The 26,677-nt window shown below is 51.7% G+C and overlaps 1 protein-coding gene across 2 annotated transcripts in view; it reads right to left on the reverse strand.

The window, feature by feature from the left end:
• Window positions 1-26,152, reverse strand: part of SLC2A13 (solute carrier family 2 member 13) — a 118,100-nt gene extending 91,948 nt beyond the window's left edge. For both annotated transcript variants that reach the window (XM_055118107.1, XM_055118108.1), the window contains exons 1-2: window positions 25,642-26,152; window positions 5,293-5,452 (exon numbers count right to left, since the gene is read on the reverse strand). In XM_055118107.1, coding sequence (XP_054974082.1) covers window positions 5,293-5,452; window positions 25,642-26,098 — 617 coding nt within the window. In that variant the 5' untranslated portion in view covers window positions 26,099-26,152. The remainder of the gene's footprint in view (window positions 1-5,292; window positions 5,453-25,641) is intronic.
• Between the last annotated feature and the right edge of the window lie 525 nt (window positions 26,153-26,677).

The raw sequence follows: 26,677 nt of genomic DNA on the forward strand, positions 1-26,677 counted from the left end.
GAAAGAGAGACAGTGCAGCAACAGGTGGCCTTAGCACCCACCCACAGCAACAGGGAGATCATTTAGACAAAGCCAACAAGGACAGAGTCCTGAAGTGACAAACAGAAGCTGCACGGTCCCCGAGCCTCCCGCCCCAAAGAGCAAGACCTCATTCTCTCATACACTCCTGGGCACCCAGCACAAAGGACAGGCTGTGTGTTGGAACTCGGAACAACTCAACAAAATTACTCCAGATTTTGGAAACACCACTGCATGAAATTAGAAATCAACCAAAAGAAGAAAGAGGGGGAAACTACAATACATGGAGACTAAACAACGTGATGCTGAATATAATGTAAAAGTCAAAGAAGACATTTTTAAAAGCCTGGAAATAAATGAAATGAAGAAGCATTAAGAACCTGAGGGAGGCAGCAACGCAGTTACATAAGGAAACTCAGAGCAGAGCAGAGAGACCTCTGGGAATAAGAATCACAAAAATAAAACTACACTTGCACCTAATGGAACAGAAATAGAAGAAAAACTTAACACCAAGGTAATGGAAGAGAGGGCATACAAACTGGAGAGAGAAGAGCTAAGAGAGGGCATACAAACTGGAGAGAGGAGAACTAAGGTAAAAATGCAAATCAGAAGATAAAAGAACAGGTTATTTGAAAAGTAACTAGCAAGATTCACAGAGGAAAAAATTCTGATGAATAAAATGAAAAACAAAAGAGAATTTACAGCACAGAACACAGAAATACCATGGATCATGAAAGAATATTATGAAACATACCAGTACAGTGGAAAAATCTAGAAGGAATGGATGTTATTAGAAAAATGCATTTCAAGACTGAATCTAAAGGAAAGAGAGGGGTCAGGGCGGCAGGAGAAGAAGGAAAAGGAAGAAAAGAAAAGAAAGAAGAGGAGGAGGAAAAGAGCCTGAGTATTCCATCTTAAGATGGTGAAATGGCAGAGAGAGTCTCCAGGCAAATGTCCAAGGACCTTCACTAACGACTTCCATCTGGAAGCTTCCTGCTCACAAACCATCCTACTGATGATACAAGCTAGTGACACCACAGCACAGCATCCTGCCAAAGCTACAGCCGCCAGTGCCCTGAACATAGGACGGGGCCTGGACGGCCAGATCTAGTGCCTTCAATTCCAGCTGCTCTCGGGTCCAAAGCTCTCAGAGCCTGAGATAATCATAGGGTTTGTCTGCAGGAGAGACAGGACCTGTGCAAACAGTCTCATCTGCTTATAGTCTTCCGTCTAAGGTGGGGACCATGTTTATAGCCACTTTGGATGCAGGCTGCAGAGAGAGACTCCATCGAAGAGCTTCTGGAGCTAACACCAAAGCAGCACTGAGCAGGATTTCAGCGTCTGTATGTTCCCACAAACCTTTGTCTGGGCAACAGGCAGCCTGGCTGAGCACTGGCACCTAGGGGCATTAGCATGCAGATGAATAATTCAAGGCTGGCAAAGCAAGTCTTCCACCTACTCTCTCCACTAGTCCAAGGCAGCTTGATGGTAAACAGATCTAGTCATAAATAAATTAAAAGACAAATTGTAAATATCTTTTTTTTTTTTTTTAGATTTGGTGCCAGGGCTTATCGCTGACTGCTCGGGAGGGCACAAACACTGCGGGGTCTCACCGTGAGGTCAGACGGCTGGCATGCAAGGCTAACACTTGATCTCTTTGTTTTTTAAAAAGTTATCTACACAGCTCTAGAAGTTTGGTTTATTTATAAATAAGTCAAACTCCTATTCTGCCAAGGAGAGAGCAAGAGAGTTGATGTTGCCTTCACGGAAAGTGCGTCCCCTCACCTCCAAGCCAGGACGCAATCAGCCCCGCCTCGGCCGACCCGCCTCCCTCAGTGCCCAGACCCTACTGCCGTCCCCCGCAGTGCCCTTCTGAAAACTGCTTCACCCGGGATCACATCTCCCTCCCCACAGCTCTGCCATTCACAGAAGATTCTGCCTCTCCTGTCCCCAGTGACCACTCCTCAGACCTTCCAGAATCTCTCGGCGAGCCAAGGGAGTCTCTCCCTCCGCCCTGGCTGAATCGGAGACAAAAGACATCTAACTGGTTTGAAACACAGAGTGCAGTGCAAAGCTTCTCCAGACACCAAAAGTGGGTTCTGGAGAAGCAAGAATGGGGCCAGGAGAAGAGGCTGGCGAGACAGCAGCCCCCCACGGGAGGACAGCACAGCCCCGTGGGAGAAACACGGCACACGCAGCAGCTGGGTGTGCGGGAGCTCGGGCAAAGGGAGAGTTCTGCCCAACAGGGGGGGAGGGGCACAGAGCGGAGAGACGCAGGAGGGCAGGAGCCACATCCTCCCTCGAGACCCGACACTTCCCCGGAGGTAACGGGATCACAGTGGGGACGGAAGATGTCAACAATGCCTCGGTGAATTGCTGTGGTGACTGTGCCTTCTATTGTCAGTTTACTGAGGTGTGGCCACATGCGCAGCAATTTCAAATATAACCTTTGTTCGCTTGAGGTGTGGTGAGCAAATAAGAGCACGGACAAAAGCACAAAAGCAGGGAGGAATTTCATACTCTGAAGGTTAGTTAATAAGCAAATCTGCACCTTTCCAAGCACTGTGACGATTTTAGGAGGAAACCTGATCTCTGAGCATCGTTGCTCCTCACGGAGTAAAATCCAAGTTGCCCATCACGTGCCAGGCAATGAACGCCGTTACGGGGGTAAAGGGAGCAACCCAAAGGTGCCGCTGAGAGCAAGCAGGTGCAGCCACTCTGGGAGAAGCCGTCACTGCTCTGCCCCAGCTCCACACCAGGACCACCTAGGACAAGGGAGAACAACGTCTCCATCCCTGCCCCCCCCCCAAACAGAGGTCACACACATCAGCAGGAAAGCAGCTTGAGTGGAAGTGGTTCCATGTCCTTCTACATGGACACAGCTACATACCACACGTGCCACAACAAGTGAACTGTGGAAACACACTCGGGGAACAGCCCCGGGTGACATGGGAACGATCTCAGAGGCACACACACAGATAAGCATTGAGAAGCTGCATGACAATAGCATTACGTGCCCTTCTGGCAGGGGAGGGGCATGGACACCTTTACCTGGTCTTGGTGAAGGCCACACGAGAGCAAGACACTGGCCACTTTCAGGGGGCTGCTCAAAGGAACACAAGCTCGACTCAGTGACATTCTACTTAACATTTCCATCTTCTTTCACGTCTTCCAAACCCCCAGGAATCCAGTGACCAGGACAGAACAAAACAGCACTGGGGAGTTCAGAAGGCACCAGCCCCCAGTGGCTGCTCCACTTCCTTCTCCAGGGATAACACCCTCCAGTTGTTCAAGGAAAAGAACTTGTTTCTGTGGCTCCACAGAGCAAGGGAGAAAGCTGGCTGAGCCGAGGAAGCCCTGTTCTTATAACTCAGCACCCGACAGTCTCCACAGCAAGTCACCTCACAGCTCAGACTAAAAACTCTGGCAAACAGGAGAGAAGGAAGGTGGTTGTATTTCCAAGGAAAACCTATTCTCACCTGTCTGGTAAGTATTGAACTTTTCTGAACATTTTAAATCTGTAAATGGAGCCGAGAAGCGGCCTCTTCTGGTTTGGGCTGGGCAAAGGGCACTCTCAGCAACCATGTGAGTGTCCAGCAGGCAGTAGGGGATGACACAGTTGGAACACAACAGAGCCAAAAGGAGTCAGAAGAAAAAGATACTAATAATGGAAAACACTGGGAGGTAAAACCCGAGAGAACAGGTGTGTGAGGAAGAAACATCACAGGAAATCCCAGACCCTGCTTCCCTCGGGTGGTCTGAGCTGGGGCCGACACACCAGGGGCCTCCTTACACCGGCTGACAGGGCAACACTACTGTTTCCATTCAGAGCCCAGGACCCCGAGCCACCAGAGGTCAGAGGTGGTGTGGGCGCACTGGTCAGACACGGACGCCCAGGATATGCTCCCGATTCTATTCTCACCTGGGCCTCTGCACAGGGGTCAGTGCAGGGGCCGTCCTTGAGTCTTTCTCCCAGCCTTCCTAGGCCTCCCAGCGCTGGCACATGGAGCTATCTGCCGGCCTCTGCCTGCCGCCTGTGACCCTCGCCCGACACACGGAGAGGCCACTTCCCTCCAGCCTCCTGACCAGGCAGCTCGAGCTGTGGCCTGGCCACAGACAGAAAGAACGGGGTCTGCAGGGCTTTGCTCCCCGCCATACTCAGAATGACTACGGTGGACCACACCCCTCTGCAGACCAAGGTTTCTGAGCTCGTGCCGTTTCTGAGGGGCACCTGCTACCCACCCAGTTCCGTGGCCTGCATGCCTCTTGCTGCTCCAGTGAGGAGGCTGCGCTTCACTCACACTGAACAGTAGAAATCGTGTAACACTGATAGTATAATACCATTTAGATGGCAGGTTCTGGAAGCAAGCGACCTAAAGGTCTGGTTCTGTGGAGCTCCAGAAACACATCCTGACACTCACACACGCTGCTCGGGCTCGCTCCCAAGTCGGTGCTCTGAATACTATTGCAGAGCATGACCTCAAAGGTCCGGACAACTTCAAGCCTTAACATAGAAATAAATATCTTGCTCTGATTTTTAGCGTGGAGGGTGTCGGGGATGTTGAGGGGAATGGTACACCCAGCAGTGCTCAAGAATTACTCCTATCTGGGTGCTCAGGAGTCTCTCCTGGCAGTGCTTGGGGAACAGGTGTGGTGCAGGAGACGGGACTGGTGGTGTCCTGAACTTTCTCCAACCCAGCTTGCTTTAATTTTAAGGCAGGCAGGTTTGAAAATGTTTCCTCATGGGGCTGGAGGGATAGCACAGCGGGTAGGGCGTTTGCCTTGCACGCGACCGACCCAGGTTCGAATCCCAGCATCCCATATGGTCCCCTGAGCACGGCCAGGGGTAATTCCTGAGTGCAGAGCCAGGAATAACCCCTGTGCATCGCCAGGTGTGACCCAAAAAGCAAAAAAAAAAAAAAAAAAAAGAAAGAAAATGTTTCCTCGTGTCTTCTGCTGAAACAAACCCTGTGACGGAGGAATAATCTGATGATCTCCTTCAGATACTGAACAGTTAGCACACAGAGAGAGCAGCAGCTACGTCTCAGGCCAGGAAGCAGCTTCTCAAGGGAGCTCAAGGCGCCGCTTCTGCACAGCCTGTCACTCAGAAAATTCAATCAAAGCCCTGTGGCCTCGTGACCTCTGCGAAGACGCCCTCCCTGCAGGGCGAGGAGCTCCGGTCAGTGCGACCCCCGGGCAGCGGGTGCCCAGAACCACATACAGTGGTGGGCAGCTCCCGGGGTCCCTACCTGTGCCCCGCCCGCACATACTCACCTCCAGCCGTTGTCGGGGAGAGAGCTGAAGGCGCCGTCCACCACGCTGGCGAAGAACTGCCCGCCCGTGATGAACAGGGTGTTGACGGTGACGAAGCGACCGCGCAGGTTGGGCGGGGAGACCTCGGCGATGTACACGGGCACCGTCATGGAGGCGATACCTGCGGGGAGAGAGCACAGTGTGTGGGTACGTGGGGCAGAGAGGGCAGGGGCTGTGCTGCCGAGGAGAGTTGCTGAGGGGACACATGCTTCGGGAAATGCTGTGGGGTGACCCAGTGTCTGGGGGTGGACGCTTGTGAGGAGATGCAGAGGGGGGGACCCCGCTGTCTGAGGGGCCCAGACTGGGACAGAGACGTGGAGGGGGGACCCCGCTGTCTGAGGGGCCGAGATGCTGAGGGGGGGGCCCTCTCTCTGAGGGACCTAGACTGGGGCTGAATGCTGAGGGGAGACCCTGCTGTCTGAGGCGTGTATGCCCTCCTCTGCCTGAGCGTCAGCGACGTGTTTCTGGATCACACTAGGGCAGAGATGCTGTGGGGAGTCTGAAGAATCGCCCTGGGATGCTCACTGACACTGCCAAGGTGTTGTATCGAGGGAAGACACCACAACTTTTCCTGCTTACTGGACAGCCTGTCAGGAATGCCTCACCCAATGGCCTTGGGACAGCGATTCCTGTGGTGGGCAGTACCATACCCCAGGGGTGCCCTAGGGCTCTCCAGGGAGCTACAGTGCCTCGGAAAGGGGAGATCTTAACCCCAGAACTGAGGACCTGAGGCTGTCTGTACTCCCTCTGTCCGAAAGGTCTCTGAGTTGGTGAAGCACCACGTGGATGGGCAGGAACCCTCCCGTGCCAGCACACGGGAAGCATGGCCTGCTGAGGTGAGAGAGGGACAGTGCTGGCACAGGGCTGTGGGCAGCGAGGGAGGCCATGGAGAGACTAAGGCAGACTTCGGTGCCTAAGCGCCCCACTATTCTGGCTATACCCTCCAAATGCTGCCAGTGCTGGGCTGAGGTGACCCAGGGCTCTGCAGTTCCACGAAGGCGACATGTGGGTGAACCCCAGACTGGGTGTGGGGAGGTGGAATGCGGTTCTCCCCACTCCTGCTGTAGAGACCCCTGTCCAGAGGTTCCCATGCCCACAGGGCGGTGACCCACACCAGCACAGGAGACCAGAGACACTCCAGTAGCAAGGCCTCTCCCAGGATGTCCCTCCCAGAGCTGGCCTCCCCTCAGGTCTGACTTCCACCGGACGCTGGGACCAGTTCGCCCTTCGCCGTGTCAGGACCCTCTAAGTCTGCTCATTAACTGACCACACAAACCCACCGCCAGGACCTGACCCGCTGCTGTCCTGGGACTCTGCCCCCAGTCCTGTGAGGAAGAGCAGAGCAGATGCGAGACACTCGTTTGCAGTGGGAAAGTCTTCTGACAATGGGGCGCGGTGGAACCAGTTCCCTATTCACTCTGCTCTGAGCACCCGACACACTCCATCGCGCGCGCTGCAGGCCCACATCCCCACACACCCGAGTCCCCACTCATCAGGGTGTGTAACACCCCAGCGCCAACCCAGAGAACTGTGTCCAGGACAGCACAGGGACAGGCACAGAGGGGTCTGAGCAGGGGAGATGCTCCTGACGGGAGAGAGAGCAGATGAAGAAACAGAAGGCTAAGAAAGTTCCCCAGAGTCAGCGGCTCCAATGGACAGGAGCTTAGGAATCCCCCTCCTCCCAGCCCAGGGAGAGTGGGTGACACGGCCTGGCAGAATCAAGGAGAGCAATGCCATGTTCAAGGCAGTGAACCCCAAGATAGGGGGCACGGGGAGCAGGGCTTGTGTAGCAGGGGAGGGGACATTTCAGGGACAACAAGCAACATGGGTCTGAAGACTTTGAATCACCTAAACAGAGACTACCAGGGCACAGTACTGGCGAGCACTCGGGAATCTGTGCAGAGGATGGAGCAGCCAGGGCCAGAATGTGGCTGCAGAAACAATCCTGTATTAGACGGTGGCCCAGGGAGTAACAGGAACGCAAGATATTAAAGCACCAAAATAATGCCTGAGCATCCTCCTCATGTTTTAGCTGCTCTCCAACACAAGGTCTGGTGCCTGCAAAGCAACAGCAGGGCCATGAGGGAGACCCCTTCAGCAAAGACAGCAGAGACAAAGAGGGAGATGGTCACGCAAGGGCCGCAGAACCGCTGTGTACTCAGAAAGAGAACGCTGGTGATGACAGAGCAAACCAGTGACGGGGGCAGAACCCAGCATGGTACATGAACAAAGGAACTTCCAGGGACAGAAAGCAAAAGGAACTAAACGTGGCGGTGGGCATCCAGGCTGAAAAGATTGGGTGTGCAGAGGATGGTGGTAACAGACATACCTGCGTAAGTCCCAAGTTCCACAGAAATGGAAGGAAGACTGGCAGATAGGACTGGAAACCAGGCACACGAGGACACCTGCCCCAGGCCCTTTACCCCTACCTTGCCACCCACAGAGCCAAAACCTTATTTTGGTTTGAACAGCCCAGGAGGGGCTCACCGATGCCCTGGTGCCCGTCAGAATGCAATCACTCCTTCCCAAGCTGATGCCCTCCCCGTGCTCTTTCTCTATAAAAATGCTTCCTGGGACAGCGCAGCGGCCACTTTGAGTTTATGAGTCTACCATCTTCCAGCTGTTTCCCAAGCTATTTTTTTTAAGTCAAGGGAAAATGTATAAGAGGTATTTTCCCCCCAAGATTAAAGGATGTCCCAATACTGGAGTATAAACTATTTTCATGGGTTAGAAAACTCAAAATTGCAAAAATGCTGTTTCCCAACTGCACTACGGTTCAGTAAAATTTCAATAAAAATCCAACACACTGGTCCAGAGGACATACCTGCGGATACTATGGTGAGACACCGAGAGACACCCACACATGACTCAAAGGACTTTTGACACTTGACTTATTTGTCTTGTTCTGTCTACTTTATGAGGACTTGGTAACAGAAGAGCAATTCATTCCAAATCCCACCATTTTAAGTAACAATTATCCATGCAAATACACCTGCCATTTTCCTGCATCCAGTTTACAAGTTACTTTATTAGCTATATTTCCATATTTCCCTCTGACAATTCTGTACTTGATCCCCACGACAAATACATACATATTTACATATTTCAATAACCAAACAGCTTCTAGAAAACTTTTCTCAGTTGTTGATTGCTCTACTATTGATGGTACTTCAGTTTTAAAGAGCAAAACAAAAATTCAGATTTAGGATTTCTTTTTAGCTTTTTGGGTCACACCTAGCGATGCTCAGGGGCTACTCTGACTCTGCACTTAGGAACTACTCCTCGTGGTGCCCAGGGGACCATGTGGGATGCCAAGGATGGAACCCGGGTCAGCCGCATGCAAGGCAAACAACCTCCCCACTGTGCTATAGCTCTGTCCCCTACACTTTCTTTATGAAAATTTCACAACTTGTCTCAACAGTGACTTAAAACCTACTGTTTTCTTTTTGACAGAACAGGGAGACATTCCTGCCAACAATCCGTGAAAGTTAATGACTCCCTCCAGTCACATGGCTGCTGTAAACAGTTTTATTCTAATGGTCCAAGTCGGGTGTCAAATACCTGGTATGTGTCTGCCCAGAACTCTTGGCTGCAATTACACAGCCACGGACTGACAGATGGAATCCTGAGCCTGGCGATCTATACTGGAATCACACTTCAATAAGAAAGTCAGAGGAGGAGCTGGAGCGATAGCACAGCGGGTAGGGCGTTTGCCTTGCATGCAGCTGACCCGGGTTCAATTCCCAGCATCCCATATGGTCCCCTAGCACCGCCAGGGGTAATTCCTGAGTGCAGAGCCAGGAGTGACCCCTGTGCATTGCTGGGAGTGACCCAAAAAGCAAAAAAAAATTTATGGGGGAGAGTATACAAGTTATCTTTACTATATAAGTATTTTAAAATCAAAACTTTCATCTAAATCAAGAATCATAGGTTTTCTCTAAAAACTTTTTAAAAGGAAGTTTCATAATGATTCAGTTTGTTCCTTAAATAAACAGTACTACTTTGAAAGTCATGACCAGTTGTTTTATTTGTACAGAAGTATTCACTTTATGTGTCAGTTAATATTTCTAATATTCCACATCTCTCTAAATGTATAACATTGCATTCTTTTCTTCTGCGCTACGACTCACTAGTGCTTACCCTACCCAGTCAGGTAGTAGAAAGGTTTCTGGCTGAAAGTAGAACTGGAGAATCGACGGCCATTGAGGGAACTATGCTTCCTTTCCCAGCCTTTGTATTGCTTACTTAAATAACTTGTACTGGCTAGCATTCTCCATTAATTTTTCACTCTTCTTTCCCAATCCTCACTATTCAGCTCATACACTGGTTACTTCTAGGAAACTATTACGATGAATAAGTATCTAGTTTTCAGAATGTCTAACCTTCTGAATTTGGGGGAGCTCCTAACTTCTTGTGGGAGTGTTCCACAAAATGCACTGGGAGAGATCATGGATAAAACTCTATTGGCTCGCTGCAGTGCTGACTCCGCCCCTCACCCACACTCTGCAGCCCTTCTGGCCATACAAGTTCCCAAACACCAACATTTAGAGCTCAATGTCAGAACAGCTCAATCTTTAAAGGAAAAACAAGCAATGATTTCAGGACCATGTGACCTGAAGAAAGCGATTCCAACAGAAACGTCCACTTTCGTCCTTGCTCTGTCAAGGAGACTGGGACACACAGGCTTTGGGACTCAGGGACCAGCTCACGTGACCGCCAGCAGGTACGCTGGTATAGGGAAGGGAGTCCAACAACGACCAGGCATTCACCTGTGCCAGGAGAGAGCACCATCTGCATCAACCGCTCGCTGCCATGGCTCTCGTGTTGCTGTGTCACCCTCCCATCACTGTGTCACTGTCCTGACACAGTCCCCCTCATTCACTACGTCACTGCCTCTCCCCTTTCTGCCAACCTGTTCTTTCTGGTACTTTCCTAACATCTTCCATAACCCTCCTGTCACATCACCCTCCATCTGCCTATCATCACCTCCCTGCCCCCTCCTGTCTGGCGCCTGTCACTGTCATGTCACTCTCACTCCTGTCACCATGCCCCCTTCCTGCCATGGCTGCCCACAGCAGCAGAGGCAGACAGGCAAGACCAGGCTGAGGTAAAATGATGGACCTGGTCTCACCTCCAGGAGGCACGTTCCTGGGTGGGCCAGCACGCCTGCAGGTACCTGTGCAGCTGGCCGGGCCACAGGCCCTTCGGACACAGACTGACTGGCTCTGTCTCATGAGGGATTTTTTCACAGCAAAGAGCCACCAGAAGGCAGACCATGAACCATGGTCTCGTGCTCCCTAGACCTTCCTAGAAAGGAAAAAAGGGAGAGGAAGGGGTGGTGAGGAAGAAGGCATCTTAAAGGCCCGAGTATGATTCAGAAACCAGAATCAGGGCCAGAGAGAACGTACAGCGGGTAGGGCACCTGTCTCGCTTGCAGCGACCCACGGCTCAATCCCTGGCACCCCAGATGGTCTCCCAGGCTCTCCACGAGTGATCCGAACACAGATGAGCATGGCCCAAAAACAAAAAGAAAAAAGGGAAAAGGGGAAAAGACACCAGGGTCCGTGATAAAACATTATCGTTGGACTCTGAAGCTCAAAAGGAAAAGGCCTGAGTGTGAAGTAATGGCATCTCTCACCCAGGGGCCCAGAACATTCCCCCAGGGGGACACTGCGGAAGGTGATATTTAAACATCGGCTCTGCTGTGCCAATGTTTAAAGTCACCGTAGTTCTCCCTAAGCAACATCACATATGGGAGGGGAGGCGACAGCAAGACGCGGCTGGTCTCTCACTCGGCTGGGGAGAGGGACTGTCACCCTGCAGTCACCGGGAAGGCTGCCCCAGCACCTCCCAGTCCTGCTCCTGGCGGGGGGGGGGCGTCCAGGGCAGCCCGCTGGGAAGCAGGGAGGCTGGGGGCAAATGCTGCAGCTTGGAGACACGTGAACTGCACGGCAAAGCTTCCGTCCTTAAACCGGCACGGAGACGCTGTGCCTCACATACTGTTAGGGTGGCTTCACACACATCGCTTCAGCACCGCACCCGTTACCAGAGTGCTCACTTCCCACAACCAAGGCGCTAAAGGCTGCTTCTGCTTCGTGCCCGACCCCCTCCAGAAGCTGAGTCCTGTGGACCCACTCTCAGGTTCTGCTGCCTTTGGCCATTTGTTGCTCTAACCGTGCTTCTTAAAATCCCACATATGGGAGAATCATTCTATAGCCATCGCTTTCCTTCTGACTCACATCACTCGGCACGATACAGACCCTCCAGTTCATCCACGTAGCAGCGAGCTGCATGACTGTGTCCTTTCTTACAACTGCCAGTCTTCCACTGTGCATCCCACAACTTCTGGACCCCTTCATCAGAGTTGGGCATTTCAGCTGCTTCCCTATCTGGCCATTGTACTAAACACTACAATAAACAGAGATGCTTATGTGCTTGGAGGATATATACCAAGAGGTGTAGTATTACTAGGCATACGGAAGTTCTATTTATTTTTTAAGAGATTCCCATGTTGCACCCCACAGAAGTTGAAGCAAACACCCTGAACAGCAGTGGGTGAGGATTCCTTTCTCTTCACATCTCCATCAACACCTTTCCAGACTTCCTACATATACCATTTCCTCTTGTGTGAGATGAGCTCACTGTTGTTTTGATTTTCATTTTCTTAATTACGAGTAACAATGAGCACTTTACCGTATACCCATTAGCTCCCCACATATCTTCTTGGGGGAAGTGTCTGTTCAACTCCTAACCCATTTTGGGGTAGGGTTGTTGAGCATTTTTGTTGGTGAACTTTGTGAAAGTTTCACTGATCTTAGACTTTAGCCTTTTATCTGTACATTATTTGCAAATATTTTCTCCCATCCAATAGGTATCTTTTTATTTTAGTTGAGTTTCTTCAGCTGTGCATTTTTTAAATATGATCTAGTCCCATTTAGCTTTTGTTGTCCTTGCATCTGTGGTCACCTTGTTGAAAGAGACCCCAGAGGTCCATTTCCGGGAGTACCTTCAATGTACCTTATGGATTCTGGTCTAATCAGGGTCTTTAATGCACTTTGATTTTATTTTGGGGAATGGTGTGAGACACAGTCCCAACTTCACTTTTATACATGTAGCTAACCAGTTTTCCCATTTGTTGAAGATAAATTATTTTCTCTGCTTCTTGTACTTAGCTTCTTGTCACAGATTACCCATAAATATGGGAATTTAATCCCACACTCTCAATTCTATTCCGTTGGTCTGGGGGCCTATGATTATTCCAGTACTGTGCAATTTAGATTTTACATCTTTGTAGAATAATTCAAAATTGGGAAATTCTCTTAACAATGTCTGTCTACTTTGGGTATCAGGTTCAAAAAGGCCTCATAAAAGCTACTGGGAGAATTCCCATTTCTCCTGATATTTTGGAAAAGCCTGAGCAGCATGTGTACAGTCTTAGTTTGCGATAGGAATCAACAGTGAACCCATCTGGGCCAGGGTTTTTGCTCTTGGGGAGGTTTTCAGTTACTGTTTAAGTTTCCTCACTTTTGACTGGTCTATTCAAGTTTTCTATTTTCTCATGGTTCAGTCTTCAGAGTACATATAATTCTAAGAATGCACCCTTTTGTTTAGTGGTATAGAGTTGTTTGTAGCAAGCTCTTATGATCATCGCTATTTCTACAGTATCTGTTGTAATTTCTCCCATGTAACCTCTGATCCTATTAATTAAGGTTTTTTCTTTTTTGTCTTGAGTGGAGCTAATGGTTTGACAATCTTCTTCATTCTTTCAAAGAACCAGCTCCTAATTTCACTGACCTTTTGTGTTTTTTATATCATTAATTTCCATTCTGGGACTGGAGCGACAGCACAGTGGGTAGGGCGTTTGCCTTGCTTTCGGCCGACCCGGGTTCGATTCCTCCAACCCTCTCGGAGAGCCCAGCAAGCTACCAAGAGTATCCCACCCGCACGGCAGAGCCTGGCAAGATACCTGTGGTGTATTCGATATGCCAAAAACAGTAACAAATCTCACAATAGAGATATTACTGGTACCCGCTCGAGCAAATCGATGAAAACTGGATGACAGTACTACAGACAGTGCAATTTCCATTCTAAATTTTATTATCTCCTGCCTTCTACTTATTTTGATGTCCATCTGTTTTTCTTTTCCTAGTTTCTCTAACTCTAAGGTCATGTTGTTGGTTTGAGCTTCTTCTCTATCCTGGTATGAGCCTGAATAGCTATAAACTTTCCCTTTAGTAACTACTTTTGATGTGTCCCAAAGGTTTGGATAGTTTATATCTTCATTCTCATTTTATTGAGGGAGTATACCCAGTTACTCCTGGCTCTGTGTTCAGTATCACTTCTGGATCACTCTGGCTGGGGTCTAGGGAACCATTTATGATGCTGCAGATTGAACCCAGGTAAGATGTAAGCAAGGCAAACTCTATCAGCTGCAATATCTCTACAGCCCCATTCTCATTTGTTTTGAGGAATCCTTTTATTTCAGTTTTATTCTTTAATTGATACTTAACAGAGTATTGTTCAATTTCCAAGTATTGAATCTTTTCCAACTTTCTGTTTATGATTCATTTCTACTTGTGTGGCTTTGTGGTCTGAGAACACACCTGGAGTGATTTCTATGATTTAATGACGTTCAGTAGGTCTAAGTTACTGAAATCAAAAGAGCTATGCTAGGAGTATCACGTCTCACTTAAGTGAGAGAAGGAATCTGGGGTTCCGACCTCCGTTGACGGTCAAGAATCAGGGACGCTGTCTCGTTTACCAAGACATCAAAAATCAGATGGGTTGGACATGCAATGCAATTCAGAAACGATCGCTGGACTAAAGCTGTTACCGACTGGATTCCACGGGATATCAAAGGACTGTGTGGCCGCCCATCAACGGGATGGTCAGACTTCTTTGTCAAAACCCTAAATGAATGGTTTGAGGCTCTTCCTGTTCCTGGAGCAAGTAGATACCATTGGGCTACACTAGCACACAACAGGGACAAATGGAGACGTTACTGGCGCCCGCCCGAGCAAATCAAAGATCAACGGGAAGACAAGTGATACACTGACATTCAAGTTGCAGAACACATGGACTCCATCCAGATAAAGGGTAAGCACCCTGAGTGACACATGGCCGGTGAGGAAGATGAAGAGGGACTGACCTCCAGGGAAGGCATGTGACCCTTGCTCACCAGCTGGCACAAAGATGTTCCACACGTGTGAAATGAAGACAGGGAGCATCCAAATGGTCCACCTCAAACCCTAAGCCTAACCCTTGTCGGCTTTTAACGTGTGTACCAAATGGGATGATCTGCAACCCCCAGAACAAAGCAAGAAAAACTGAGTTTGTCTAATGAGCATTTTCTAAGCAAAGTCACAAATCTAGCTCCCAGTAATCAAGTCTTCTCCGCGTGCTTTCAGTTTTTCTAGAAACTCATGTTATGCTCTGTCATCCTTCCCATCCAGACACCAGAGGGAGGACTGCCTCCCGCCCCCAGACCTCAGTGCCCTGACTCGGGACCCACACGGAAGAGCACTGCATTTCCACTAGACTCTCCCCTTTAAAGCTGGTTGAATTCAGCTGTTCACTAAAGCAAGTGATGGCTAACTTTTTTTTTTATGGTTAACTTTTATTTAAAGTTTAAATTTTGGGGTTCCAGAGCGATAGCGCAAGGGGGAGGGTGTTTGCCTTGCATATGGCTGCCCTGGGTTCAATTCCTGGCATCCCATATGGTCCTCCGAGCACCTCCAGGAGTAATTCCTGAGTGCAGAGCCAGGAGTAACCCCTGAGTATCACTAGGTGTGATCCCAAAAGAAAAATAAACAAATAAAGATTAAATTGGGCACAGCAGTAGTCACCAAGATGCACCATTTTGCCCCATATCATTCTGTATGCTTAATATATGGACATTTATATTTTCAAATAGGTGTTATATCTAGGAGAAAAATTTAATCTAGGGGCCAGTCCAGCTGGCGTTCAGGCCCACAGTGATAGGCTGAACTGGCCTCATGCGTATCAGCCGTGCTCTGCCCCTTGAGCTGTCTTCCTTACTCCCAAATGCAGTTTTTTTTTTTGTTTGTTTTGTTTTGTTTTTTTTTTTTAATTTTAAATTTATTTATTTTTAATTAGAGAATCACCGTGAGGGTACAGTTACAGATTTATACACTTTTGTGCTTATACTTCCCTCATACAAAGTTTGGGAACCCATCCCTTCACCAGTGCCCATTCTCCACCACCCGTAAACCCAGTGTCCCTCCCACCCTCCCCAATCCCATCTCCCCCCCACCCCACCCTGCCACTGTGGCAAGGCATTCCCTTCTGTTTTCTCTCTCTAATTAGCTGTTGTGGTTTGCAATAAAGGTGTTGAGTGGCCGCTGTGCTCAGTCTCTAGCCCTCATTCAGCCCGCAACTCCCTTCCCCCACATGGCCTTCGACTACAATGTAGTTGGTGATCGATTCTCTGTGTTGACCTTTCCCCGGAACGTGAGGGCAGCCTCGAAGCCATGGAGTCAACCTCCTGGTACTTATTTCTACAGTTCTTGGGTGTTAGTCTCCCACTCTGTTATTCTAAATACCATAGATGAGTGCAATCTTTCTATGTCTGTCTCTCTCTTTCTGACTCATTTCACTCAGCATGAAACTTTTCATGCCCATCCACTTAACTACAAAATTCTTGACCTCCTTTTTTCTAACAGCTGCATAGTATTCCATTGTATAGATGTACCAAAGTTTCCTCAACCAGTCATCCGTTCTGGGGCATTCGGGTTTTTTCCAGATTCTGGCTATTGTAAACAGTGCTGCGATGAACATACATGTGCAGATGTTGTTTCGATTGTACTTTTTTGCCTCTCTGGGATATATTCCCAGCAGTGGTATTGCTGGGTCAAATGGGAATTCAATATCTAATTTTTTGAGAGTCGTCCAAATTGTTTTCCAGAAGGGCTGAACCAGTCGGCATTCCCACCAGCAGTGAAGAAGGGTCCCTTTCTCCCCACATCCTCTCCAACAGCGGTTGCTTTTGTTCTTTTGGATGTGTGCTAGTCTCTGTGGTGTGAGGTGGTATCTCAAAGTTGTTTTGATCTGCATCTCTCTGATGATTAGTGATGCAGAGCACTTTTTCATGTGCCTTTTGGCCATTCGTATTTCTTCCTTGGTAAAGTTTCTGTTCATTTCTTCGCCCCATTTTTTGATGGGGTTGGATGTTTTCTTCTTGTAGAGTTCAACCAGTGCTTTATATACCATTGATATCAACCCCTTATCTGATGGGTATTGTGTAAATATCCTTTCCCATTCTGTGGATAGTCTTTGTATTCTGGTCACTGTATCTCTTGCGGTGCAGAAGCTTTTTAGTTTAATGTAGTCCCATTTGTTGATCTCTGTTTTTACTAGATTGCTTAGTTCCGTGTCACCTTTGAAGATACCTTTATCTTCAATATCGTGGAGGGTTTCGCCAACCTTGTCTTCAATGTACCTTATGGTTTGTGGTCTAATGTTGAGGTCTTTAATCCATTTTGATCTGACTTTTGTGCATGGTGTCAGGTCAAGGTCTAAACCCATTTTTTTGCATGTGGTTGTCCAGTTGTGCCAGCACCATTTGTTAAAGAGGCTTTCCTTGCTCCACTTCACATCTCTTGCTCCCTTATCAAAGATTAGATGGTCATACATTTGGGGTTGTGTGTAGGGATATTCCACCCTGTTCCATTGGTCTACGGCTCTGCCTTTGTTCCAGTACCATGCTGTTTTAATTGTTACTCCAAATGCAGTTTTTAATGCTCCAAAGCACAGTGATTACTAAACAAGTACCATAAAACTGTAGTTTCCAGCATTCATGTTTTTCTTAATCAGCGCAGAGCACTTTTACAAAGTGAGCCTCAAGGCCTGTTGTCTCTAATAAATCCCCTGCTTGTGTTCCAGAGGAGCAGGGTCTGCTACCCCAGTGAGGGGCTCTGTAGGGATGCACGGGGTCCCGCAACACAGCAGCACCTGCACCCACCGCCAAGGCGGCAGGACTCATCTACTCCTCTAAGGGCCCTTAGATCCTTAAGATTTACTCATATTTGTATATACTTGTAAGATCTACTTAGACACGATTTAGTGTCATTCCTTCCTACTTACTACCCAGGGTAAGGAGAAAATTTCATTTAAAAAATTAAAGTGCTACAAAAGGGAAGAGGAAGAGGAATAGGAGGAAGAGGAAGAAGGGTAAATTGGATAATAGTAAACCGTTCTGGTTCTTTGTGCCTTATGTCATCTATCATCTGTGCATCTAAAATAATTTCTCATTTGTCTCCGATTAGTTTATGTAGATGATAGAATAAATACTTCGGAAGGGTTGGCAATTGACTATAAAAAAAAAATGGAAATGCTAGTTAGAACCCTGTTGTGTCTGAAAACCATGACAAAACCCTGAACTCCCGTAACCCTGACAACCACACTCCTCAGGGTGTGGGCCCTCGGGCGCTCACATCCGGTGCCCCCTCTAAGTTCTCCATGCAGCTGTACTCCTCTGGGTCACCCTGTCACCCTGCGCCCGACACTGAGGTGCTGTTCTTGGAGCTCCTGTTACTGGCCCCGGCTCACACCTCCAGTCGGCCAGAGCCGAGCCTGGGACGTGCACCCAGCTTCTTCCACTGCCAGACACGGGAGGTCCCCACGCAGCTAATGCTGTGTACCTATAAATATCCGTGAAAACAGGGTTTCCTTGACTTACTGATAACCTTGAGTGTGAAATTTCCTGAGGAGAAAATACTATAGTTTTAGAAATGAACTCCAAGAATACAGACCTCACTGTATTAATCTACCTTGATAGCAATAAATAAGTCATTCAAAATAGTTTTGAATACAGAAAATAACAAATAAAGAAGCATGTTAAATATAGCTGGCTATAATCTAGACTGTTCTCTCCCTGTATCACTGTCATCCTGTTGTTCATTGATTTACTCAAGCGGGCACCAGTAACATCTCTATTACACTCAGCCCTGAGATTTTAGCAACCTCTCCTTACTCGTCTTTCCCAACGACTGGAGGCTCTTTCAGGGTCAAGAGAGTGAGACCATATTATTACTGTTTTTGGCATATCAAATATATCACGGGCAGTTTGCCAGGCTCTGCCGTATGGGTGGAATACTCTCAGTAGCTTGCCGAGCTTTCCGAGAGGTATGTGTATATTTATGTATGTATTTAGAATGTACTCTAAAGAAAATTATTCCAATTAATTTTAGAACAAGATGATCTTTTTCTTAGGGAACCCCAACTGTGGGTTCTTCTCATATGCTCCTTTTATAAGTATGGTGTCATCTTTATTTTCACTCCTGATTATTAGCAAAGTCTGACAATTCCCAAGAGTTTATTTGCTAATTGCATTTTATTCTGCTGTAAATAGTATGTTTTGAGTAAAAATATTTTTTAAATATATTTTTTAGACAAAAATACCACAGTATTTTTCCACTGTCTCTTGCTTTTAAGACTCCTGATTAGGTTGTTTTGTTTTTGTTTTTGTTTTTTTTAATTCTACGACAGGGACGAGGAAAATGGCTCCAAGGACGGAGTGCTCTGCAGTTCCAGGCAGTCTCCTGAGCACCCACCACCGTCCCCACCTCCAAACTCTACCTGCTGAACCGTACCGCAAACAGAAAGGCAAATCATCCTGTTACTATTTTAACTTTAGGAATTATTACACCAGTATACTATTAGTGAGATGAGATCTAAATCTCACTTATCCCTCTTCTTCCTGGTTATCTTTCAATGATTCTTTTCCTTATTTCATGTGATTTGCTCAATATTTAACTGATGATTGATTCTACTGCTGGAATGTTGATTTTGTCTTGATCACCTGTTTTCTGCATTTATTACTGCAACACACATAATACACAGCATTTATTGGAATAATTCCGGAGTGTCTTCTTGCTCTACGGCTCCTTCAACACGAAGTTCTCTGAAGCATCTTATGAGACTGAAACCATTAGCCCGTCAATCCTATGTACTACCTAAGAGACACCACAGACTTACTGGGGGCTCCGCACCAGCCCACACCACCTGGTAATGGGTTCAGACCTGGCCTGCCCAGGCTGCAGTGGCTCCGTTTGTCTCATCGGAAGTGGTGAACAGAGGAGTGAGAGGTCGGAGTCTGTCAACCCCAGGACCTGGCCTGTGGCTTCCAGGAGTCCCGTCCAGAGAGACACCCCAGGAGGACATCAGTCCAGAGAAGGGACACTTTGGTGAAGGCCATCTGAGAGCACACGGCCTGCGGGCCTTGAAAAGGAGAAGGGACGTCCCCGGCCCAGTCTTTCCTACTGGGGACTGTCGTAGTCAGACTGACACCAGCCCCTGCCTCGGGCCCCAGGGTCAGTGAGGGTTACTGACCCTGAGCCAGGTCTCACTCACAGTGGGGCTGACCCCCACCCCACCAACAGGCCCTCTCGATGAAAGAGGAACAACGGGGCAGCTTGGGAAAGCACGTCCCAAGCAGAGCAGACACCAGAGACCCAGAGGTGCTTTTCCTACGTGCTGCCGACACCGTGCGTGCTCACTGTGGTGTGCACACATGCCTTGGAGACTAGACCTCTGGGCAGTGCTCTGCCCTGCCCTGGCCTCTGTGTGCTCCCAGCTCTCAGGGGTGCGCCCAGCCTTGTAGGGTGCTCAAACCCTACAGCAGGGTGAGCACAACACCCAGCACCTCCCCTGAGAGGCCATGACTTGATTCCAAAGAAGCTCAAGTCCAGAGACCCCAAGTCACAGCCATGCCCCTGAGTCAGCAGAGACACAGGACAGAGAACAGGGATAACAGTCCTAGGGCACCACACGGACCCTGCGCGAGGAGGCTGGGCCGCAGCAGCGCTGAGACCGTGACAAAATGGCCTCACCCCTGCGCCGGCATCTCCCTCCGGGCCGGGGCTTGGGTGCCCTCTGGGTTACCGTGCAGACGGGACGGGGGCAGCATCGGCACAGGGCTGCTTCCGGCAGAGTGCAGCCAGCACTCCCGGGCAGGGACAGCGCGCGGCCCCACTGCTCAGGAAGAGGGAGCCAAGAGCCACCATTCAGAGAAGGGGACAGCGTCAAGAGGACGAGCTGCCAGGGGGCCAGACCCTCCCGGGCTCCACCCAGCAGCCTGCTGACCTCCGTGGAGAGCTGAAGGAGACGGGCCTGTGGGGGGGCTGCCCACTCCAACGTGGCCCCTTCTTCTCTGCAGCCAGGAATCAAATCTTAGGTATGAGAAAGCTTGGGGGGTTTCTGATGAGTCCACATTTCTGCCCGACAATGGGAACTGTCGTTGATTACTATGTGTGTACTGTCAACTATGAAGGCCAAGGGAAAGCAAAGGCAGAGAAACGAAGGCACGGTTGGCAGGCGGTGCCAAGGGAGCCAGCTCTACCAGGAAAGGGATCGGCTGCACTGTCCCAACAAGCTCTGTCCGAAGAGCACCACAGCCCAGCACGGGGCACACGTCTGAACCCAGCGGAGGACAGGAGGGACACGGGCCCGGGGGAGGGCTCAGGCCCTGCCCGGTGCAACAGCACCAGGACAGGGTCTCCGGGTACAAGCTGAGTGTGTCTGTGTGAGCGTGGGACAGAGGTCGCCCACGTGTCGGAAGCAGGGAGCAGTCCTGCCCGCAGAGCAGGAACCCAGCACAGAAACCTGCTCGGAGACGAACAGGCTCCACTGTAAATGGAAAACCCGCAGGAGCTGCTCGCCCTTAGAATTCTGGCTGACTCTGGCTACCCACACTTAGAAAGTGAAACTATTCATTAACATTACTCAGCATCACAGGCCTTTTGGATCAAGGATATTTTTATTTGCTTTAATAAGAATGAAGAATGCCGCTGGGGAGAGGGATGACACTTTTAAGAGCATTACTCAACTGGCCCCAACCCACCAGGATGACACAGAGCGGTGATGAGCTGGTTTCCGGCACCGGAGCACAGACAGAGGCGGAGGGTGTGCAGGCACAGATCTGAAGGCTAACCAACACACAGTGCTGAGCCAACAGCTCAGCTTCCAGAGAAGTTCTAAACTTTGAGGAACACCTGAATCCAAAGCCTCCATATTCCTAATTTAAGCACTGGATTAGGCTTATACTGACCATCACAGCTAATGTCCCTGCTGAGAAAGCACCAAGTACCTGTGAGCTGTGGCTGGGAAGTTACGAGGGGGATCGCTACCACCTGGACCCCTTCTACACAGCTGTGTGCACAGGGTCACACAAAAGCACGAACAGCTGTCGTCTCTGAGCACTGCTGCTTCTGCCTTCAGTCTGACACGTGCCTGTGACGGCTCGGACAGCAGCAGTTCTGCAGGTGGCAACACGTCCAAAGGGAGCAGGGCCAGGGTACAGTACAGCCAGTAAGACAGCTGCCTTGGATGCAGCCAATCCAGGTGGAACCCTGGTACCCCAGGTATATCCCGGAGCTGCAACAGGGGTGATCCCTGGGCACAGAGCCAGGAGTAACCCTGAGCATCACTGAGTGTGGTCTCAAAACAGAAAAAAAAATTAAGAATTTCCTGGAATGACAGTACAGGTGGTACAGTGTTTGCCTGGCATCGGCCTTCCCAGGTCCGATCCCCCGTAACCCATACGGTAGCCCAAGCCCAAGAGTGCAGAGCCAGGAGTAAGCCCTGGGCAAGACCAGGAACACACTGCTCCAGCCCCCATCAATAAAGGGCATGGGCTGGAGCGATGGCACAGCGGGGCGGGTGCTTGCCTTGCATGTGGCTGACCCAGGCTCTACCCCAGTGTCCCATACGGTGCCCCGAGCACCGCCAGGAGTAACCCTGAGCATCGCTAGGTGTGACCCAAACACAAACAAGCAGAAAATAAACATGGACTGTGGCTGTCAGGACAGGCTCAGCGGGAACAGCCCAGCATCCACGGCAAGCCCAAGAGCAAGGAGCAGAGGCGGACACCAGCGGCTGTGCCCGGTCAGTGGTGCGGGAGGCTGAGGGCACAGCACAGACATCCCCCCCACACACACCCTCTGCCTCGCCACGAGAGGCTGCTCACCAGGGCCCCGCTCACCCCTACTGTCCCGATTTGTGGCCACATGCTGTTCTGCTGTCCCCCACCGACACCCGCGCTCCCCACCACCTGCTGTGCCCCTGCCTCCCCCCACTGTCCTGACGTCCAGCACTGCTCTCATTCTCGGAGCTCCTGCCCACGGTTCCCGCAACCACAAAAGGCAGCTTGCTGGCAGGACAAGCAACAGCTGAGGCTTTGCCTTCTAAAAACCCACCTCGTGCCAAAGCCCCGTCTTTTATGGGCTGTCAGCTGCGTCTGCAGCCAGAAAACAGGGATGTTTCTCTGCGGCTTCACGGTCTGTGGCAAGGGTTCAGGAACGCAGACGTGCATGCACTGAGCACGCCTCAGCCCCTTTCGGCCACTCTGTGTCTGCACAACCTACGCCCACCCCTCAAAGTCCTGCCAGATGGCTGCAGGCCCTCCCCTGCCCTGCCCAGCCGCGCAGTGGACCCCAGCAGTCCTGCTCAGCTCTGTGCCCACCAGGAAGCGCAGCTCATGGTTCCATCTTCATTTTCCTTTGCTTCTGGGCCTCCCCCAGCTGTGTCAGGGACTCCCAGCTCAGGGCACTGGCATCACTCCTGTCGCCACACAGCGGATCAAACATTGCTGGGAACTGAACCCAAAGCCTCACACACGCAAGGCAAGTAGGCACTGAGCCACTTCCCCAGTCCCCGAGGTAGGGTTTTAACTATTTAACAACTGTGTGCTTCAAATCTGACAGAATCAATAAGGGAACCCTCATTGGCATCTGTTAAACAGACAAGTGGATGATTTAATTAATTAAACCATTATAAACTCAACCCTCACGACCTTTGAACTATTTTAACATGCCATCTGTCTTTTTTTAGAGAACAGTTCTAACTTAGATGAGGTTCCCTCTGGCAAGTCTCTTCCTGGGTCTCTGTTCACTGTCCGCTGGTTGCCAGAGCCTTCCACAGGCTGGAATACCGCCACACTGAGCACGATCAGCCCCTGCCCCAGAGCCACCCCAGCCAGTGTCCAAAAGCCTCCAGAAGCCACTCTTCATCATTCATCAACAATACAATGTCTCTCTCTCTCTCTCTCTCTCTCTCTCTCTCTCTCTCTCTCTCTCTCTCTCACATACACACACACCCCAACTCCTAACTATACAAAATCTAAGCACTTGAAAAAACAGTAGCATGAAATTATCACAAGTTTATTGTATTAAGCAAGCAAACCAATTAAGTGTCCTGAATCATTCAGGACAAATCATTCTGGTTAGGCCCGAAAATTTCCTGCAGCTTAAACAGAAGACTAGTGATCTGGGCGAGGGAGATGCTGGTGTGTTCTGAAGGCCATGTACTAACCGTCAGCGTTGCACAGACCCAGACTGAACTGGGGAGATGCCTCCTTCAAGCCTGCTGAGCTCCTTACACAATTCCTCACCTTACGAAGAGATCTTGCACCCTCCTACTCTGGGCACTCTGCAGGGCTGAGGTGGGCACCAGCAGGCCTGAAGCAAGCCCAGGTGCTGCTGCAGACGGCAGGCCAGAGGAGACAGGCCGGAGTCCTGCCCAGCCACTGTCCTCCAGGGCTGTGACTGCTGCTGACCACCTGCTTCCCGCTGCAGGGCCCACCTTCAGGCCCACCCCCAGTCAGGGCCTTCGCTGCTCTCCTATCTCGGACACGTGTCGGGCAGTCCTGCCTCCCTCTGGCCGCTGGGTACACCCAGCCTGCCTCACCGGTGAGGTCCCAACCAGGGAGAGGAGTGAGAGTCAGGCCGAACAGCTGCACTGGCTAAAACCTGGCCCTGTAGTTAGAGCCTTAGAAGACAGTATTTAACTTCTGATTCGCAAATAAAATTTGGGTTTACTGAGCAAAGCTTGCTACTCAAATCTGTGGCTGAAGGGAAAAACAGAAGGTGCAGTGTCTGGACAGAGAAAGAGGGTTGCTGGTGGCCAGGCTTTTAGAGGCGGCCAGTGTGGTCTGCAGGAACGGGGGCTCCACCTCGGCAGAATGTTCTGGTCATTTTGTGCTTGGATGCAGTGTGCCAACTCAACATTCCCTGGGACCTGACCCGGGAAAACCAGGTGCGGGCGGTCAGTAATGGCAGGGTGGCTCTCCAGGGCGGTGCCCTGGGCTTCAGCCCCCAGACACACGGAAGGGCCACTCTGTCAAGCCCAGAGGGCGTCTGGAAAACACGTCCAGTGCCTGGGAAGGCACAACCCTGGATGGCCAGCGGTCAGAGAAACATACAGAAAGCACTGGGTCCAGTAAGTTGGGAAAGGATTTAAGCCTGCCCCCCCCACGCACCCCAACTGCCCTCAAGATAACTTTCTAATAACACGGAGTACATTCCAAACAACTACCATCTGCCGAGAACCCCCAACTGCCCTCTGCTCAACGGGGAAGGGGGGGCGGGAAACAATGCCAGGAAAGCCTTAATCCCTTCCCTTCCCTTCTCTTCTTTCTTTCTCTCTCTCTCTCTCTCCTCTCTCTCTCCTTTCTCTCTTTCTCTCTCTCTCCCCCCCTCTTTTTTTTTTTTTTACAAATTGCAGACTGGGCACTTTCCATAGGCGGAGCAGCTCCTAAATGAATTTAGAAAGTGAATTTAGTGGATAATTTGGTTCCCCAAGGGTAAGCAGGAGAAGCGAAACAGAGGCAAATGGATAAATTCAGAACCAAGGAGGAAAGTTAGGAGAAAGAAACAAGGAACACATCTGGGAAAATGATAAAAGCAAAGGGCAATGTGAAAAGTAATAGCAAGAGCAGAAACAGTGACACCCCTGGTAAAGGAAGAGGGGCAACGAGAAAGGGCAGACCCCGGGAAAGGAGCACGCGCCGCGTCCACGCTGGGCGCCATGTCCAGTCTGCGAACCCCGTCCACTCTGCGCGCCGCGTCCACCCTGCGCGCCCCGTTCACCCTCCGCGCGTTGTCCAGCCCTGCGCGCCTCGTCCACCCTCCGCGCCGCGTCCACCCTCCGCGCCCCGTCCACCCTGCGCGCCCCGTCCACCCTGCGCGCCGCGTCCACCCTCCGCGCCGCGTCCACCCTCCGCGCCCCGTCCAGCCCTGCGCGCCCCGTCCACCCTGCGCGCCGCATCCACCCTCCGCGCCCCGTCCAGCCCTGCGCGCCCCGTCCACCCTGCGCGCCCCGTCCACCCTGCGCGCCGCGTCCACCCTCCGCGCCGCGTCCACCCTCCGCGCCCTGTCCACCCTCCGCGCCGCGCCAACCTCCGCGCCCCGTCCACACTGCGCGCCGCATCCAGCCCCGAGACGCGCTGCGCGGCCCCGGTCGTGCGTCCGGGGAGGGCCCGGCGGCCACCCATGGAGGGTCGCGGCGCCCACTCACCGATGCCCAGCCCCACGACCAGGCGTCCGGCCAGCAGCGTCTCCTTGTCGCCGGCCGCGGCCAGCAGCGCCGAGCCGGCCGCGCAGAGCGCGCTGGCCAGCAGCACGGCGGCGCGGCGGCCCAGCGCGCCGTTGAGGGCGCCGCCGGCCAGCGCCGAGCCCGCGGCCGCGCCCGCCGCGCCGGACACCAGCAGCTCCTGCCAGAGCGGCGACAGGCGCAGGCGGCGGCGCAGCGGCAGCAGCGCGCCCGACACCACGCCCGTGTCGTAGCCCAGCAGGAAGCCGCCGAGCGCCGAGCAGGCGGCCGCCGCGTACACCACGCCGGGGGTCTCGCCCTGCTGGAAGCGCCGCCGCGCCGCGCGCTCCAGCGCGGGCCCCGCCAGCAGGCTGCGCTCGCCCGCCTCGCCCATGGCGCCGCCCAGGCTGCGCAGCGAGTACTCGGCGCCCGCGCGCGACATCGGGAGGCCGGACGGCCGCGCCGGCCACGCCGCCACCGAGCCCGCCGCCTCGCCGCCGCGCCGCCGCCCGCCCGCCGGACCCGGACGGGATGCGCCGGGCGTCACGTGCGCGCGGGCGGCCAATGGCTCCGCGGCACGCCTCTCCGGGCGGGGCCGGAGGGCTTGGGACTCCGCCCCGTGGGCGGGGTCGAGCCCGGCCCCTCTTCGGGAGGGCCGGAGGGCTAGAGGCTCCGCCCCCGTGGGCGGGACCCGAGGCCGGCCCCTTTCCGTGCAGGACCAGAGGGCTAGGGGCTCCACCCCCCTGTGGGCGGGGCCTCAAGACAGGCGTTCTCTCCCGGGCCCAACCAGAGGGCTTGAGACTCCGCCTCCTATGGGCGGGGCCCGAGGCCGGCCACTCTCCGGGCGGGGCCACAGGACTTGAGACTTCGTCCCTGTGGGCGGGGTCCAGAGACACGGCTCCCCTCCAGGCAGGACCAGAGGGCTAGAGGTTCCGCTCCTTTGGGCGGGCCCTGAGACCCGGCCCCTCCATCGGCGAGGATGGCAGGCCCAGAGTCCGCCCGCCGCCGTCCTGGACTACGC

Source organism: Sorex araneus, chromosome 10 (assembly GCF_027595985.1).
Source record: "Sorex araneus isolate mSorAra2 chromosome 10, mSorAra2.pri, whole genome shotgun sequence".
NCBI classification, from domain to species: Eukaryota; Metazoa; Chordata; class Mammalia; order Eulipotyphla; family Soricidae; genus Sorex; species Sorex araneus.